The following is a 19241-nucleotide window of genomic DNA, read 5'->3' as shown; positions in this document are numbered from 1 at the left end:
AGCCTTCAAGAGTATCAAATGTAAAGAAAGAACATAATTAGACAATAATGCCAAAGCTCATTTTACCCATTTGAACATAAAACACTAAATCAGCTGAAACCATAACTGAAGGGGGGCTATGGGGGATAACTTGTTTACATATGTAAATTGCAGATGGTTGACACCCAGGTAGCTGCCTATTTGAGGTATTCGAGGTATTCGAGGTATGGCCTTGGGACATGGAGGGAACAACAGGAACAAGTTTGTCCAGATATATATATATATATATATATATATATATATATATATATATATATATATATATAGTGCACTACAGTCGGGTGTAAACTCAGAAATGACCACACCCATCGGTTTCTATTATGAAAAGCTTGCCGTGGCAGGGGCTCAAATAAAGCGATTTGTAAACAATCGCTTCCAGTATGTTCTTTAAAGTCCTGTAAGTGATTTGTGTTACATGCTTAGCGAGACTGCTGCTCTAAGAACAATAATTTGTTCCACAATTATCATAATCATCATCATTAACTTCATCATCAAATACTGTACATCCATCCAAAACATGAATATGTACAAATATTAATCACTCAGACTTATTAAACTGTGTTTCAGTATTCCCCTATTGCTTTTAAGTCCGCCATAATGTTTTGAATTAAATAACTTAATTCAGGAGCAGAGATTGAATGTAATTATGCCACACGCCCAACAATAACTACAGGTAACTGCCAAAATAATTGAAACACTTGAATAAATAAGGGTATATTGATACAAAGTATGCTTTGCAGGCCATTAGTTTTCCCATTATTTTGGCTACCATGGCTATGCCCCCATTTTGGCTACGCACCCATAAATGACAATGCCCCCATCCACAAGATGACAATGCCCCCATCCACAGGGCATGAGTGGTCACTGAATGGTTTGATGAGCATGAAAACAATGAAAACCAAATGCCATGGAGTGGCACCTGAGACAGCATTTTACACCAACATCAACAAAACCCCAAATTATGGAATTTCCAGTGGAAAACTGGTGTCGCATCCTCCCAACAGAGTTCCAGACACTTGTAGAATCTATGCCAAGGTGCATTGAAGCTGATGTGGCTCATGGTGGCCCAATGCCCTATTAAGACACTTTATGTTGGTGTTTCCTTTATTTTGTCAGTTACCTGTATATTCACTCATCAAGACGAGTGCACTGACAGTAAGCTAAATGCTGCAATCATATTTCAAATAATTCCTATTGTTTGACATTCATTCACATTGTTCAGAGCTGGAAGAGATTAGAGGCTGACTGAGATTTTCCCCAAGTCAGCCCCCTGCACCTCTCTGATTCAGAGGCGTTAGGTAACAAGCGGAAGACACATTCCAGTTGAATGCATTCAGTTGTACTGACCCTTACAATGACATCATTGTGGACTTTGTAAACACTACAATAGTACCTGGCACCATATAGTCTGGATGGAGTACTTCAGCAAAGGTTTCAAAATGTAAATAGACAACAAATCAAAATCTTACCTTAGTCTCCATTGGGTTGTTTTGACCATGCAGTTTCTTGTTACTCCGCCACCGAGGAGTTTTACCACCGATGTGACAAAGTTGTGACAGTGTTAGCAGTCCATGCTGTTCCGTACTCCTGTAGGACTGCCTACCCCTTGCCTCACTCAGAGAAAGCATACCCTCCCCAAAGCAAACAAACTGGTTCCATCTTCGCATGCCTTCCAGGTGCCTCACTCAGTGAAAACAAACCCTCCCCAAAACAGACAAACTGGTTCCATCTTCAGCATCTCTTCCCAGCCGCAAACCGTCACACACATTCTCCAGTCCAGGTAGGCAGGGTGATCGCTGAAACCTGGCCTCCCAAGATTGGAACTGTGAGATGGAGAGTGCTCTGTTTTTCTCTGACATACCAAGACAGGTGGAAAATAATAATTGTCTGTTGATATAACAAAAATGCAAAGGTGTGCCAAAGAGTTGTCTTGTTTCAAGGGAGGGGCTGCTAGGCATTCATTCATGACTCATGGTAATTATAAGGCACAACAATGAAGGTGTGGCATGATCTAGGGATTACAACTTGAATAGAACTGATTTATGAGACATCACATTCTTACTGTGTAACCATACCTTTAAGGTGGGGCTACTCCTTCCAATTACCATTAAATGACAATTATGTAATCGCACTGACATTTTGATCAACCCAAACTCAACAAAACAATAACATGAGATGTGTAAATCATAGAAATATGACGATTATGACGATTGTCATAATGATGTTCAAGCAAACTCAATAAATCTAAAAAGTGACCAGACGTGTAAAACCAGTGCAGCCATTTTATTTTGAAAATGTTACACCTTCATTTTACTGTACATGAGAGTACTGACCACTACTGAAAACGCTGCATGTAAAGGCAATTCTCCCTGAGATGTTCTCTCTTACAGTATATTACAAAACAGAAACATTCTCAAATGACTGATATTAGTAGTTTTGCTACAGAATGGCTTGAAATCCTCAGACATAACAATACTGTGAGGAGCTTCCAAACAAATGTGCTCTGTGTGAATGGCAAACAAATAGAGAAATAGCAACTTTAAATTGTCTTCATTTATCACAAATTACATTTGCTGTAGCATGTCCGTACAGAAAACAGTGTGTAAACATGTGTTTTATCTATGTGAAGAATGTCCATTATTGTGCACTCTAGCTATACAGATCATACTGTCAACAAACAACAGACAGGTGCAAAAGGAATCTCAGACATTCATAAATGATTGACGATGCTGCAAAGTGAATGACTGACTTGTCTAGGAAGACAACTTTTCAGTCCAAATCATTATAGCGCTATAAAATACTCACTTCATACAAAAGCAATTAAAGTACTTTTTCATTGTTTCTTCATTACCTCTGTGCTATTGACACATCTACAGTTATTTCGTACCACATTAACGTGTTTCATGAATAAAAAGCAGAGAAATTCCACATGACGCCCAGGTTAGAAAATTAACCTGACTTCGTAAAATGTAATAAAAGAATAATCTCGCTCGGGTTGGACTATTCAGACCTTACTCTCTGAGGTCAAATGTCAGTCGGTGGGCCTCAAGGCAGAAGTCGCCGCCCTTAACTACAGATCTAGGATCAAATGACCCTACACAAAATCCTAACCTTAACGATCATGGGGATAAAAACATTAGAATCTGACCCTGGACCAGTAATTATTATAGTGCCAACTTCTACCACCTCCATTGGACAGGTGGTTGGTTGGTCCACAGAGTCTGACCACCACTGGCCTCCTGTGGGGAAACAGAGAGAGATCTCCATTGACATTTCCCATTGTCATTAGTCCTCTGATAGCTTCTCTTCTCACTCTCCCCTCCCACCAACCAGCTTGCAGAAAATGGAGTCGTCTCTTTGGCACAGATCAGCAGGGATATCAAACTCCACCACCTTCCCAGAATGCATCACCAGCACCCTATCTGAGTCCATGATGGTGTTGATTCTGGTGACAGAGAAAGAGAAAATCAAGGTATCACTTTATTAAACTAGGACATCAAATTACGTAAAAAATGTATAATTCAGTATAAATGTCTACTAAAGCACTTAAGATCATTGTGTAAAGTTGTGTTCACTGAATAATTTACCTATGGGCAATGGTGAGGACGGTCTTGTCTTGAAACTTCTCTCTGATTGTCTGCTGTAGCAGTTTGTCAGTCTTTTGGTCAACGCTGGCTGTAGCTTCGTCAATGCACAGAATCTATAGAGAGGCAACAATGGTTGAGAAATAAAGCCATGCTAGTAATTGATATGGATGGTTGAATTCAAAGCCATGTTTGTAATTGATATGGATGGTTGAATTCAAAGCCATGTTTGTAATTGATACGGATGGTTGAGAATTCAAAGCCATGTTCGTAATTGGTATGGATGGATGAATTCAAAGCCATGTTAGCAATCGATATGGATGGATGGTGTGGGCTGGTTCTTACATTCGCTTCAGTCAGCAGAGCCCTGGCCAGACACAGCAACTGTCTCTGTCCCAGAGAGAGAGACTTGCCCCGCTCTCCCACCTCAGCACCTAGACCACCTAAGATACACAAATACACTCACAGAGGTTAGTGAGGCCACCTGAACAAACTCTTACAGACACAAACATGAACTAATTACTACCTTCACTCTCTTCCTTTCCTCACTCTCCTTTACTTCCTTGTTCTTTCACTCTCACTTGGTTTGATACCAGGGGTGAAAGTAGAATTCATTTCTTACCGCACAGGACATACCACGTTTTTAACATTTTTAAATGGGTCTAATCTAGGGCTGTGGCGGTCATGACATTTTGTGATTTTAAAGCAAATAACTGCCTGTCTCACAGTAATTGACCGTTATTAAACACATTTGACATCTCCTGGCTTCCACACCGATGCAGACCTTTGGAACCTCTACATGTTCTAATAAGTCTATGTAATATAACCTACACCATCACAATAAATCCATTATTTATTTTAGACAGGTCTAAAGAGACATGGTATTAAGAAAATGTAGTCTGTTTCAGAAGAAGAGAATAGCATACGCTGAGTTGTCATTATGTTATGCCCTGATCCGCCATATGGCTGTGGGCTACACTAGTTAATTTAGCAGACAATATTTGCTTAGAATTCCGTGGCATTATTTTATAGTATGAAGAATTCAATTGAACATAGCTGAATAAAATAGAAAGGATGCTTTCTCCAAACGGAGTAAACGGCAGTAGACTATAATCACGAATGTTCCAAAATGCAATCAATTAGCGGGAAAACACCATTCTCAAAAGTGACCATAATGCGATTATGCATGTATTTCTTTATTATAAAAGGTGCATTTTTATGGTGAAAAGGATTTTCCCCAAATGTGTAACTCACGCACTGCCTATGTATGTATGTTAGGCTCTACACCGGTTGTAAAAACGGATTAATGAGCTTAAATTTTAAGAAGTTTATTTGGCCACTTTAGTTGTGATTCAAACCTTATCAAAACATGGGCTAGCTACAGGAGTTGTTTCTAGCCTTAATGCACACAAGTGGGATCATTCACAAGTGAAGGGCTAATAATGTCACCCATTAGACTATTCTTGATTAAATCTTGACTTTACATATACTAAATAATATGTGTCAAATTAGTTTTAATTTATAATGGACCATTATCATGGACTTGTCTCGGAACAGGGGCAGGGGGAAAAATACATGTAATCTATGCGCTTAAATAGCGAATGGAGGTTGTTAATTTTAATGCCAGCCAGGTAGGCTATACTTCTATTTTAAAGCAAAGCAATGTGTTTAATATTAGGAAAGCCTATCCTATAGAAAGCTGATGGCCTCTATTAAAAAGAGGATCCCATCAAAACACTTTTCTCCCGCAATTGCATAGCCTATAGAAATGTTGCGCAACATGAGCTCATCGATTACGTTTGCATCAGAGTGATTAGAAGGACAATAGAGTGCTGAGTACCAGGCAGTTAGCTAGTTTGGTAGGCTACTAGTGATCAGCAGCAGCATCAGAGCTTGGAGAAGCATAGTTTCCATGACTAAACAGTTACGTGGAATTTAGTCTAATCATAGAATGACACAAACTCAGCAAAAAAAATAAACGTCCTCTCACTGGCAACTGCATTTATTTTCAGCAAACTTAACATGTGTAAATATTTGTATGAACATAAGATTCAACAACTGAGACATAAACTGAACAAGTTCCACAGACATGTGACTAACAGAAATGGAATAATGTGTCCCTGAACAAAGGGGGGGGGGGGTTCCAAATCAAAAGTAATAGTCAATGCAGCTGGTGGCCACACCAGATACTAAGTACTGCAGTCCATCTCCTCTTCATGGACTGCACCAGATTTGCCAGTTCTTGCTGTGAGATGTTACACCACTCTTCCACCAAGGCACCTGCAAGTTCCTGGACATTTCTGGGGGGAATGGCCCTAGCCCTCACCCTCCGATCCAACACGCCCCAGACGTGCTCAATGGGATTGAGATCTGGGTTCTTCGCTGGCCATGGCAGAACACTGACATTCCGGTCTTGCAGGAAATCAGCCATCCTGCTCCTTCTGTGCGTGGTGGCATTGTCATGCTGGAGGGTCATGTCAGGATGAGCCTGCAAGAAGGGTACCACATGAGGGAGGAGGCAGTCTTCCCTTTAACGCACAGCGTTGAGATTGCCTGCAATTACAACAAGCTCAGTCCAATGATCCTGTGACACACCGCTCCAGACCATGACGGACCCTTCACCTCCAAATCGATCCCGCTCCAGAGTACAGGCCTCGGTGTAACGCTCATTCATTCAACGATAAACACGAATCCGACCACTACCCCTGGTGAGACAAAACGTGACTCGTCAGTGAAGAGCACTTTTTGCCAGTCCTGTCTGGTCAACCGACGGTGGGTTTGTGCCCATAGGCGACGTTGTTGTCTGGTGAGGACCTGCCTTACAACAGGCCTACAAGCCATCAGTCCAGCCTCTCTCAGCCTACTGCGGACAGTCTGAGCACTGATGAAGGGATTGTGAGTTCCTGGTGTAACTCGGGAAGTTGTTGTTGCCATCCTGTACCTGTCCTGTACCTGTCCCGCAGGTGTCATGTTCGGATGTACCGATCCTGTGCAGGTGTTCTTACACGTGGTCTGCCACTGTCTCTCCTGTCTCCCTGTAGCGGTCTTAGGCGTCTCACAGTACGAACATTGCACTTTATTGCCCTGGACACATCTGCAGTCCTCATGCCTCCTTGCAGCATGCCTAAGGCACGTTCAAACAGATGAGCAGGGACCCTGTGCATCTTTCTTTTGGTGTTTTTCAGAGTCTGTAGAAAGGCCTCTTTAGTGTCCTAATTTTTCATAACTGCGACCTTATTTGCCTACCGTCTGTAAGCTGTTTGTGTCTTAACGACCGTTCCACAGGTGCATGCTCATTAATTGTTTATGGTTCTTCATGGTTCATTGAACAAGCAAGGGAAACAGTGTTTAAACCTTTTACAATGAAGATCTGTGAAGTTATTTGGAGTTTTGATGCATAGATTACATATAGAATCCCTATTAACTTTGTTAACCTGTCATGAGGTTTTCATTTGATTGTGAAACAATCACTTCAAAAGGCACTCCTGTTGGCTACACACGTTTGGCCACTCACAATATAATTCCAGCATCCACAGTGCACCTGCAATTTACTGAATGGAAAGACAAATCTGTTACAAAAAAACTAAACGTGTAATGACATTCGGCGATTGTCATTAGGCCCACTACACTTGTATCCCAAAATTATGCATCCAATGCTGTACGCACACATCTCGGTCACTTATCTCCGCCTATCCAACATTTTATTGTTTTCTTCGAACCACAGGTATACGGACCGATTTCAAGTCAACTCGCTCATTTTCATGCAGCTGACATGCGGTAATATTAAATAATGGTGTAATTCAATATAGTTTTTTCTGCATTTCCTTTAAATTATTGCGATGGGTCACGTTTTACTGGTACGGCGTACCACCACTATTTATTTTGTTGGTACCGGAATGTACCGGCTTACATTCACCTCTGTTTGATACCCCTCTTCTCTCCATTGGGCTCTCATTCAGTTTGTCTGTTTAATTCAACTACTCTTCCTATTTGTCATCTACTAGATCACCCTCTCATTTGCACGATTTTTCACAATCTCCCTCCTCTACTGTCCTCAATCCTCTCTTCCCCCTCTCTTTCTCTCCCACCCTCCCTCTCTCTCACCGATGCGGTTGATGACAGGGCTGAGGTGACAGTGTTCCAAGGCCTCCAGTAGCCGGGGGTCAGGGTGACGTCCACATGGGTCCAGGTTCTCTCTCACTGTCCCGCTGAACAGGAACGGGTCCTGGGGGATGATGGCCAGTTTGGACCTGAAGGGGGAGCCACAAATACAGTGTAAAAAAATCATCGATTTTTTTGTAGTTCAAAATAAGCAGACATGCTTGATGAATGTCATCACCTATAAAGAGCTTTTATTACAGATGCACAGATCCCCATCATTATCAGTTGAAAAAAAAACTTAAAATCATATCACCACCATCATCTCTTAATCCTCTCACCTGAGCTGGGCCAGTCCCACCTGGCTGGTGTCCACTCCATCCAGTAAGATCTGACCCTGGTTCAGCTCCATCATGCGGAAGAGGGCCAGGAACAGGGTCGACTTGCCTGAGCCCGTCCGGCCTACCACCCCCACCTTCTCCCCAGGCCGGACCACCAGGCTCACCCCGTCCAGGGCGTTAGGCAGCCCCTCTCTGTAGGACAGCACGGCCCCACGGAACTCCACCCAACCCTGCTCCGGCCACGAGGTGGGCACCTATTGTAAAGACGGAAGTAGATGGGTCCTCAGTCATGTAACAAACCTACTTGTTTTCTATTCCCCTGAATGGCCACTTCAGTAAGAAGTAACTGACCAGGCTAAAATACCCAAAGAACTTGAACAAATATATTTAGTAATTTTAGAAATAACACCTATCCAACACCTCATAAAGACAACCACTGAAAACCTGCCACATAACCTTCTAAAAGGTCTACAGAGTGGCGTACACTTCTGACATTGAAAAAAAGGAATTATGAAACCTCAATGGGGTGCAACTGAGTAGCATGAGATAAGACACACGTCCTCACAGGACTCCTCACCTGTGGGTTGCTGTGTTGTGGCTCAGTGGGCAGGGTGGTGGAGTACTCGTCGGTGCGCTCCACACTCACCAGCTGCATCTCTGTCTGGGTAAAGTTGAAGATGAGGCCTGACAGCAGGCCTGTGATGGACAGAGCATAGGACAGGGACAGACCCACCAGACCTGGCAGGGAGAACACCCATAGGATAAAAAGTTATTATTAAGGCCTAGGCACAGCAAACAAGACATGCACTGAGTATACTCTATACAAAACAATATTGCCCTCAGAACCGCCTCAATTGGTCGGGGCATGGACTGTACAAGGTGTCGATAGCATTCCACAGGGATGCTGGCCCATGTTGACTCCAATGCGTCCCACAGTTGTGTCAAGATGGCTGGATGTCCTTTGGGTGGTGGACCATTCTTGATACACACAGGAAACTGTTGCGCGTAGAAAAACCCAGCAGCGTTGCAATTCTTGACACAAACGGAGCACTTGGCACCTACTACAGTACCCTGTTCAAAAGGCACTTAAATATTTTGCCTTGCCTATTCATCCTCTGAATGGCACACATACACAATCCATGTCTCAATTTTCTCAAGGCTTAAAAATCGTTCTTAAACCTGTCTCCTCCCCTTCATCAACACTGATTGAAGTTGATTTAACAAGTGACATTAATAAGGGATCATAGCTAACACCTGGATTCACCTGGTCAGTCTACGTCATGGAAAGAGGTGTTCTTAATGTTTTGTATACTCAGAGTACATGTACTGATACTATTTCTAGATTCTCCTCTACAGCAGCCTCAACAACTAGTAGACATCAACAGTGTAATCAAGGCCTGTGCTGTGCTAAACCTGTGCTGACTATGGGACACATGCTAACATGCTAGCTGGGTGCTCACCCGGGTCGATGGATTTGAACTGGTGCTGGACGACGGCGATCACGCTGATGCCCGTCACCACGACAACGCCGATCATCTGCAGGCGGATGTCCAGCCACTGCATGGCGGCGTTGCTAAGGAACAAACAGCGCTGGTTCTGCTCCAGACGCCTCTCGTTCTCCTCCTCAAATCTAGAGCCACAACAGACAGACGGAGAACATGAACCTCCTTCCACAAAAAAACTATGTTTTGGCTTGGACCTTGGACTGGTCCTAGAAAGGTACAAGTTGAGCCGGCTTTTGTGCAAGCTCAGATCTAACCGCTAACACCCCTGATTCAACTAGCCAAATCAAGGTTGGTAACCACCAGATCTAGAGTGGGTCCAAAATACAAATTCCTCATTCTAACTACCGTCCTCACCTGGAGGCACTGGAACTTGCTCGGATGGTACCGAGGCCACTCAGCGTCTCAGAGAAATGTGAATAAACCGGCGAGAGGGTGAGGCTGCACAGACGTTTCAGGTCTCTGGATGTGTGTCGGTAAAAGCGCTGTGTAAGGTGGTAGAGCAGGCCCAGGGGCAGCAGGGCCACTAGGAACCAGGGCAGGCCGTAGCTCATCACTACCAGCATGCCCAGCAGGCCGAAGATGCTAGCCAGCAGGATGTTGAGGAAGAAAGGGAGAGTGTCGTCCACGCTGTACAGGTCGGAGGAGAAGCGGTTCAGGACACGGCCCAGCGGTGTCGTGTCGAAGAAGGTAACTGTAGCCTGGATTGATATAGAGAGAGGCGGGTCAGGGTTAGTTGGGTGTGTTTGTACTCCATCATGGCAATGTAAACAGTAAACACGTGTATTAAGGTAGTCTAGCAGTCTGAACCACTGCCTTCAGATCACATATATGGCTGCAGCATGGGTCTGAATCCGGACCAATGCCTGTTCAGCCTAAAACTATCTTTCCCACTGTCTCACCTCTATCCAATAAAGCATTTTTGTTTGTGTACAAAAAAAATATACCTTTGAAATAAATACTACAAAGTGTATAAAACATTATTATTTTTTACAAACAGTACCCAACACTAGGAATGTGTGGACAAAACAAGTACACTGTAAATTATCTACAGAACATCAACTCTCACACAGTAGAGGCTGGAATGGATAATGGTTGGAATGGAGTCAATGGAGTGTTATCAACCACATGGAAACCACGTCTTTGAGATGTTTTATACCATTCCATTGACACCATTCCAGCCATTACTATGAGCCATCCTCCCCTCAGCAGCCTCCACTGCTCACAGCATGAGTTGAACTGTGATAATTTTTCAGAAAAATCATAATTATGCTATAAAATGTAAAATACATATTTTGCATGATTGAAACCATGACCGTGGTCATGACTAAACCAGTTTCCAGAGGGGTCAACTGAACAGAAGACGCTCAACCTTGAGGACTGTGTCAAGCAGCCTGTTGTGGACGACCGATGCTGCACGGATGCCTCCAAAGGCAAAGAGGAAGGCTCGGAAGGCGGTGAAGACCGTGTTGGCACCCGCAATGGAACAGTAAACTGTCAGATAGAACTTCACCTCCGAACTCATGTTGGCGAAAGCTGTCGTTTCCATAATATTGACAGGGAACCTGGTGATAAAACACACATTTGAATCAATCTTGTTAAGCGTGTGTGCTGCATCATGGAAGTCTCTGCGATTTGACACCTAATCCTTTTACTGCACAATCTAAAGGATTTAGATTTAGAGGCTCTGTAATATCAATGGAGAGTACCTAAGTGTGACTTAAAGCAGTGTGGAGTCATAAGTGGTGATGGGTTCTGACTCCTAAACTTGAAATATGGAGTGCCATAGTCTGGTTTCTACACCAGAAGTAAATGGTTATCTGTAGCAGGAATGTATATGGTGGAGGCAATTAAGCTTGGAATGTACTGAGTAAAGGAAAGGCAATCACACCGTTGCAGTCACTGATAAGGGTGGAGAGCTGTGGTTTAGTGAGGAATGTGGGACAGAGGTCAGGTCAGATTAAGGGAGAAGGAACTGTTTATTGCCCGCATCACTTAACTTCCTGCCTAGCAATAAAGATGTCATGTTTAGAGAAGAGGAGGATACTTCACCCAAATTGGGGTATATATACTCGTGCTGGGGGAAACTCGTGCTGTTTTTGTCTGCTCAGCTGTCCGACCCTTTGGGTGAATAAACTTGGTTTGAGCTTTTATAGTTGTCCATCAGTTTTTGCCATGTTATTTAGAACCTAACAGTGGATTATATAAGAGGAATGACACTGCACATTCTGAGTGATTGAATCTTATCCAGTGTATCATTCTCAATGTTATAACAACCTCTAACTTACATTAGTCCTCCAGGAGAGAATAGCAGCAGGTGTGGTGAGCTGTAGGCAGGCATGAGAACACTCTGGGCGGAACCATTGTTCTTCAGGTTAGAGATCCAGTGGGACAGCCACCAGTCAGACACATTCTTAGAGGCTGAGACAGAGACAGCAAAATGTCAAATTCATAAACAATCCAGCAAAGACAACATAAGTGTGATGTCATATTAAGGCGCCAGGTGGTAGCTGTACCTTGCATGAGGAGTAGGGACAGCAAGATGGAGACAGCCAAGGGCCCTCCTACCGCTCTCCAGTAGGTGTGGTAAACCTTCCAGGCCAGCCCACCCACCGCCTTCTGCTCCTCCCTTGACAATGAAGACTCCTCCTCCGCAAACAGCTCATTGGATGGACCCTGCTTCTCCTCTCGCTCAATGACATCTGTTTCAAGTTAGAACGCAAATAAAAACACCTGCCAATTTTTCCATGGAGTAGTCGCTCAATGACATCTGTTTCAAGTTAGAACGCAAATAAAAACACCTGCCAATTTTTCCATGGAGTAGTCCATCACTCAATTCAACAACAAGGTGTAGAAAATAATCAAATGGACTTTCATTCCTCTGCATCAGTGATATTGAGCACTGTGTTGCAAGCAATATATTCCAAAACACAACGCTAAGAGACATAAATGACTACTGGTACCTTTCTCCTTTGCATTACTGTCATTCTTCCGGTTCTTGGGCACTGCTTCTACCAAAGGAAGGACCTCTTCAGGTGTACCTATTTCAAACGAATGAGAAGGACAGAGAGTTTATTCAGACATATGCATTTACACAGAAATGTAATTCATTATTCCATTATCAATTGACAAACGTAAGGCCAGAGTTCACTACCCGTTTTAATAATTGTTCCATTGTCCATGAGAATCACCACATCAGCTTTGTCCACAAACTCTATGCGGTGGGTGCATAGGATTCTGGTCTTGCTCCTGAGGATCCCCATGATGCATCTCTCCATGAGGTGATGGGCCACGTCAGAGTCTACTGCTGCCAGTGGATCGTCCAGGAGGAAAATGTCTTTATCCTTGTTCGTTTAAAAGAGAGATTGACATACAATACAAAAAGCAAATTATTTAATGTTGTTTTCTGCCATCCATACTTCTAACCTGACAAAAGCTTGCTTGTTAAATAAACTTGGAGATTCACTGATACACAGTCTCTGTCTTTTCTAGATGGCTGTTGTGTTACCATGTATTCTGGTGAGGACTCTTACCATGTAAACAGCTCTGGCCAAGGCCAGGCGAGCTTTCTGTCCTCCACTCAGAGTCACTCCGTTCTCTCCCACCTCGGTCCTGTCCCCATTAGGCAGAATCTGGACAAACAAGACAATTCAGTCAAATATTTTCAAATGCACCGAGTTTGGAATTTGTGTTTATAACATTCGTTGGATATATAACAAATATATTAGAGGTTGGTCAAGTAAAGATTGGACTGGGCCAAAATAAAAATGGAACGAGGGATAAAGCTAGCATTGAGGTTGTCTATGAGGATAAGAGAGACTGAAGCAGAGAGAGAGAAACAAATAAAGAAATTGAAAAAGAGAGGTGAGTCTCACATTGAGGTCGTCCGTGAGCGCACAGGCCTCCACCACGGCCTGGTAGAAAGAACTGTTGTAGTCCTTGCCAAACAGGATGTTGTCCCGAACTGTTGCATGCTGGATCCACGGCTCCTGAGCGGCTAGACCAAACCCATCCTCCCTGCCCTGGACGTATACATCACCTCCACGCCTACAGAGGGAAGTAACAACTCAACGATAGATCCAAAAAGGTCATTGAAATAAACCAACAACACAAATTGACTTGAGCTTTGTAAGCTTAGTAAATGAGGCGGTGAGCACTACCGGTTGAGTTCTCCAGTGATGGCTGCCAGTAAGGAGCTCTTCCCACAGCCCACCTTGCCCACCACAACAACTAGGGATCCCTGGCAGACAAGAGAAAAAAAAATACTACATCTTTGCTGTGATAAGATGGTAGACCCCATGATTTCCAAGCTGTATAGGTTACATAGTTTGTGATGCAGGGTACACACCTTAGTGATGGACAGGTTGAGGCTATGGAGCATCAGACTTCCTTTGGGGGATTCAGTATCAGAGCTTGTGGGGTGGTCTGGCCCCCCAGGCCCCTGCCATGAGAATATGCCCTGACTCATCACAATGGTGTCTTGGGGGTCCTCAGGGGCCACTGTAAGTTGGAGCCACAAAGTCAATGAAAAACATTTCATACATTATATTTGCATATCTCACTTTCATAGACACAGTTATTGCACATGTATTAATTAATAATGTATGTACAAGCAAAATGTACTTTATTTATGCTGAGCACGCACACACACACCTACCGAGACTGAAATATGCATCGAGGTCCTGGTTGGGAAGCTTGAGGAAGCGTTGGATGCGGTCCAGGGACACCTTGGCCTCCAGGGTGCCGTTGAGGACCCAGGGGAAGCTGTTGAGGGGGACGATCAGCATGCCCACTAGGGACAGAGTGGTGAACACCTGCAATGGAGGAGGGAAAGTGTCCCTATTCGAATTAGTCTCATGCACTCACATCATCATTGTGTTCCTGGGTATCAGTTAGGTCTTTCAATAGCTAGTATGTCTGTTCCAATGTCCATTCTAGCATAGCTACCACTTGGAATGTTCTATCCGAAACATTACTTCATACAAGGTGGTATTGCTAGTGAGGACATTGGAACAGATTGATTGCAAAATATTTTGCTCACTTTTAAATGGAAACTAGTATCGGATGAAGCACTCTAGTTTCACAAAATGAAATATGGACCATGCCTACCGTGGCTGCAGTGAGCTCATGGCCGAGCAGCACGTATGTGACAAAGGTGATGATAGATATGACTATGGGTAGAGATCCCCAGGTGTACACGCACACAGCATCCAGGTACTTAATGGCCTTGAGGTGGGACAGCTCTTGCCCCCGAAAATCTGCTATCTTCTGGGCAAAGTAGGCCTCCCAGTTGTAGAACTTGATGACGCGTATTCCAAAGAGGACCTCTGTCATTAGCTGGAAGGCAAGGACAGGGCAGACAGACGGCATTGTTGAGCTCACATCTTTAGGTGAAACGTCTGCAAGCAGTTTTGCAGCTTGACATCGAAGACTTTTAATATAAAAGCTATAGAAGTTGTATGTTGTAAGTACTACTTCATTACTACTTAATAGCACTGCTCTAAACAATAAAAAGAATAGCATTCATATAGGTGTTGCTAGGGTTGGAGCGTTAAGATAAAAGTAAAAGATAGTCAAAGCCATAGAGAATTTCTCACCTTGACACGACTATCCTTATGTGTGAGCATGTGCTTGTTATTCTCCATGATCTTCGAGGCCAGCACCTTATTGAGCGGCACCAGCAGCAGAGCCACACCCAGTCCTCCTAGGAAGGCCACGCCCACCTGCAGGTAGAGCAGGTAGAGGGCAATGGAGAACTGGAAGGGCAGACTCCACACCTCGTGGAAATTGTTGAAGAAGTTGATCACGTGGTCCGTGTCCGTGCTCATGAAGTTGACCACCTCGCCCAGGGTGAACCGCGCTGCCAGGCTGCCGCCGCTGACCCGCAGTGCTTTGCCGTAGATGGCAGAGATGAGGGCGGCGCGCGCTGAGAGTGAGACCTTTGAGACTTCGAAGGCAAAGATGTTCCGGATGAGGGCAGAGAAGAAGGTGCTGAAGAAGAGGCCCGTGGCACACCAGGCCCCCTGGCTGACGGGGGCCCCCTCCTCTTCCATGTAGTGCACCAGGTTGCTGAGGAGCAGGGGTCCTGCGAAGCTCAGCATGTTGCCCGCTAGCTTCAGCACACCAAGCAGGTAGTAGCGTAGCCCGAAGGCTTTGTGCAACACTTTTAACAGTCCTACCTCCTCCACTGCTATACCCTTCTGGAGTGGTGAAGTCCAGGTTCCGTTCTGTAGGCTCTTGTTTGCAGGCCTGGGTGTACTGTTCCTTCTCTGTGTTGCTGCCCTCTGTTGGCAGTCCTCCCAGCAGCGGAGGAAGTGTCGGCGCACTGCGCTGGTGCGGAGCCTCCGGGGAAGGAGATAGACATTGCATGGCCTCTCCAGCTCCCCACGCCGGCCGCGCCTCAGTAGAGGGTTCAACCATAGGTACATCAGGCGGGAGATGAAGCTACTGCCATCCTCTGCCACCACCTCTCCCGTGTCCTGGTAGGAACTCTCTGGGATGAGGAGAGAGCTGTCTGCATCATTGACGGACATGGAGGTGTAACTTCCTTCACCGACGCAGGGAGCAGCGAAGGCCAGGAGGTAGACCAGGAGAGAGAGTCCCCGGGTGACTGCGAGCACCAGCCGTGCCACTCTAAAGGGCTCCACCAGGTCCAGATAGGTGGCCTCCTGGGCGTAAGCCAGCAGGGTGACCACCAGGTTAGGGATAGGCAACAGGACCAGCAGTAGTAACACAGAGGGACCCCTGGTTCTTCTATAGATGGACCTCTGGAGGACAAGCAAGGCCCCAAAGTGGACCAGCCATGCCAGGATGGCACATCCATCAGCCAGGACGTCCAGGTACATGTCCCCCCGGTGGAGGAGGACCACCAGGACCAAGTCCATCACAAAGAGCAGGGTCACCAGCAGGGCCGAGGCCACCCTGAGGCCCCAACCACACGGGGGAGAGGACCGGAGGAGGCTGCATCTGTGTAATGCAAAAGGATAAAATGGTCAATGAACTGTCTGAAATATGGCCTGGCTAGATATAATAACTGATAAAGATGCCAATCTACAGAAAGGGATCCAGTACAGACATGAACTTACTGTTCTGGAGGTAGAAATCAAACATCTTTATTTTACCTAGGTACACGTAGGTACAATATGTGGGTCTGTATTGCATACTACTGTATGTGCTGTAGGATTAATAGTGGCCAGAATGTTTTAGCCTATGCCTTGTGATTTTGTGAGGGGCCTGACTGTGTGACCTAACGTTACCTCTGAGCACTCAGGTAGCAGGCACTGAAGACTGCCACTACAGCGTGAGCCAGGGCTCCCAGAACCAGCTGGTTAAAACAGGGGCTGATGGCTCCATCCCGCCACACTGGGAACGGGTCAAGGGTGTCCGTGTGGCACAGGCCAGAGAACAACTCACTGGGGCCAAAATCAGCCACCACACCTCTCCCCATTCTCCAAGCATCTAGGGAAACGTTTATAAACATTGCAGATATCTATACTACTTCTGTAATTCGTTTTTTAACCTGTCTGATCAAATCTGTCAGCAACACTTGCAGTTGACTACAACCAGGCCTACCTGTGTTTAGCTCGTCAAACAGGTTGGGCTTTTAAGGGTGAGTTCACATAGGCTACAACACAGTTCTGTACTAGCTAGTTACAGTACGTATGTAGCTAAATGTTTTGTTTTGGCTGGTCATAAGAAATGTGTGTGTCTCTATAAGCAGTCTACCTCTATGATTCAGTTGCACATGGTCTAGCTAGCTAGCTGTCACTGTCACACTTGCTTAGGGGGACATTTGTAAACATTGGAATGAGTGGCTAGCAAATCTCTCACCAGCGGCGTGTGTTATTGTTCGTCAAATTAATGAAACATTTCCTTTTGCATGATATAAAGCGTATATATAGCAAGACTCTCTCTGCAATTTGGGGTAACACAATTGTCAAGATAAATTGAAATACCTGTTCACAGCTTTGGATTCATGGGGGAACGTAGCATCAGCAGTGTTACAACTTCCGGTCACGCGCCACATGTATGTTTTCTCCAAAGCACAGGGCGCATTGAATTCAATGCACGAAATATTGTATCTCTAAATGACAGGGGTTTACGAACCATAACTAAAAGAAAACCACTTTTTTATTTATTTTGTAAACACTCTAAGGCAGATGTCATTATACTCCAGAAGACTCGCTCTTGCGATTCAGATTCTAGTTTTTGGAAATCACAATGGGGAAATACTGTTTATTATAGTCACGGGTCTTATCACTCAGCTGGTACTATGATAATGCCTCATAAGTTTAGAGGTGATATTTCAGAGTCTTGTATGTCCAAAGATGGGAGATGGGTTATATTGATCTCCAAACTAGATACATATGCAATAGGTACAACTCTTACCTCAAATAAGACTGATAAGCTTACTGAGCTGCAAAACAAGTACACAAATGCATGGCTTATAATAGCTGGAGACTTTAATGAAACCCCTTATAGCTCTTTCGATATATTTCCACCTAAAATAGCGCAAAGATCTCAGAATAGATAAACTGACAGTGATTGATGCATGGCGCTTCTTTAATACACACTTAAACAAATACACCTGTGTACTAGGTAAACGATGGTCAAATCCACAATCTCATTTCTCCCCCACTTTTACAGTATGTACAAGAAGTAAGCCATAAAACCTGCTCCTTTGACTGATCATAAAATTATAGTATTTAAGTTAGAATGTTCAGAAAAATCCAGTGGCGTTCGAGGATACTGGAAATGTAATAATTCACTCCTAAATTATCCAGTCTTGAACAAGAGCTTAAAGAACTTGATCATAGACTCGTTTAATTTAAATGATTTTAGAACCAAAGCTTGGAAGTAGCTGGGAAATATTTAAATTCAAAGTAAGATCTATCGCCATTACACGCAGTAAGGAATTCAAGTAGCAAAAATGTTTGAAAGAATATGAGTATATGAATAAATTGAATGTTCTTTTAGAAAAGAGTATCCCTTCAGAAAAGGAAGAAACAGATCTGAATACATCTCGAATAGAACTAGATCAAATGTAAACTGATTGAGCTAAAACCGACTTTATTAGAAAAAAAGAGCAAAATGGGTTAGAGGGTGAAAAAAAAGTAACTTTAAGAGAAAATATCTTTCTGCTTTAAATATTGACAATGCCTTGTGTAAAAACCCTAAGTATAAGGTTCTGTATTTATTTTCTTAGTCAACCGTGTGTTCTGTTTCTTTGTATTCTTGAAGGTAGCCCTGTCTTTAATTGTTTTTAATTGATTTCACCTGTGTTAGTTGCTCACCTGTTCTCATCAGCTCCTTATTTAGTTCAGTTGATTCTGTTTGTGCTTTTGTGAGGTATTGTTCGTTTTGACTCTACTAAGACATTTCCTAGCTCGTGTGTGAGAACCTGTTTGCCGACCTGTGTATGACCATTGCCTGCCTGTGACCACGATTCCTGCCTTCTGCAAGGGCGAAATATAAATTGATAATTTTAGCATATGCTAATAGACTTAAAATAGGCCTGAACCGGCGTATTATTGAAACCCAAACTGGTTTCATGAAAGGTCGCCACATCAGCTGTGACATTGGGTTAGTTTTAGACTTGATTGATTCAGTTGACCCCGAGGCTATTATTTTATTCCTCGACTTTTGTGAAGCATTTGATACAATTCAACACAAATTGC

The 19241-nt window shown here is 44.0% G+C and overlaps 2 protein-coding genes across 2 annotated transcripts in view; both read right to left on the bottom strand.

Annotated features, from left to right (window-relative positions):
* LOC135520347 (neuroblast differentiation-associated protein AHNAK-like) overlaps nt 1-1790 on the bottom strand; it is a 38002-nt gene extending 36212 nt beyond the window's left edge. The window contains exon 1 of the mRNA XM_064945824.1: nt 1509-1790. The gene's annotated coding sequence lies outside the window, so the exon portion shown is untranslated. The remainder of the gene's footprint in view (nt 1-1508) is intronic.
* A 517-nt stretch (nt 1791-2307) lies between these two features.
* Nucleotides 2308-17577, bottom strand: LOC135523551 (ATP-binding cassette sub-family C member 10-like). The gene is made up of 22 exons (XM_064950313.1): nt 17520-17577; nt 16821-17022; nt 15162-16530; nt 14674-14901; nt 14222-14378; nt 13913-14064; nt 13725-13804; nt 13440-13611; nt 13098-13196; nt 12719-12908; nt 12528-12605; nt 12081-12266; nt 11853-11985; nt 10937-11129; nt 9922-10265; nt 9523-9692; nt 8640-8800; nt 8063-8316; nt 7728-7873; nt 3969-4066; nt 3627-3739; nt 2308-3484 (listed from the first exon to the last, which is right to left on the bottom strand). Exons 2-22 carry the CDS (start codon nt 17009-17011, stop codon nt 3349-3351), a joined length of 4650 nt encoding a protein of 1549 aa, XP_064806385.1. The 5' UTR covers nt 17012-17022; nt 17520-17577; the 3' UTR covers nt 2308-3348.
* Nucleotides 17578-19241: the final 1664 nt, after the last annotated feature.

The sequence above is a fragment of the Oncorhynchus masou genome, chromosome 4 (assembly GCF_036934945.1).
Source record: "Oncorhynchus masou masou isolate Uvic2021 chromosome 4, UVic_Omas_1.1, whole genome shotgun sequence".
NCBI lineage: Eukaryota > Metazoa > Chordata > Actinopteri > Salmoniformes > Salmonidae > Oncorhynchus > Oncorhynchus masou.
Note: the sequence above shows the minus strand (reverse complement) of the source record. Positions and strands in the feature narration are given on the sequence as shown.

Excerpts from the sequence above, each read along its gene's own strand:
- LOC135523551 (XM_064950313.1), bottom strand. The coding sequence starts at position 17,011 with ATGGGGAGAGGTGTGGTGGCTGATTTTGGCCCCAGTGAGTTGTTCTCT. Across the intron at positions 14,379-14,673 it reads ATGAGCTCACTGCAGCCACG|GTGTTCACCACTCTGTCCCT; the intron begins GTAGGCATGGTC and ends CCTCCATTGCAG. Across the intron at positions 8,317-8,639 it reads CACAACACAGCAACCCACAG|GTGCCCACCTCGTGGCCGGA; the intron begins GTGAGGAGTCCT and ends TCTTTACAATAG.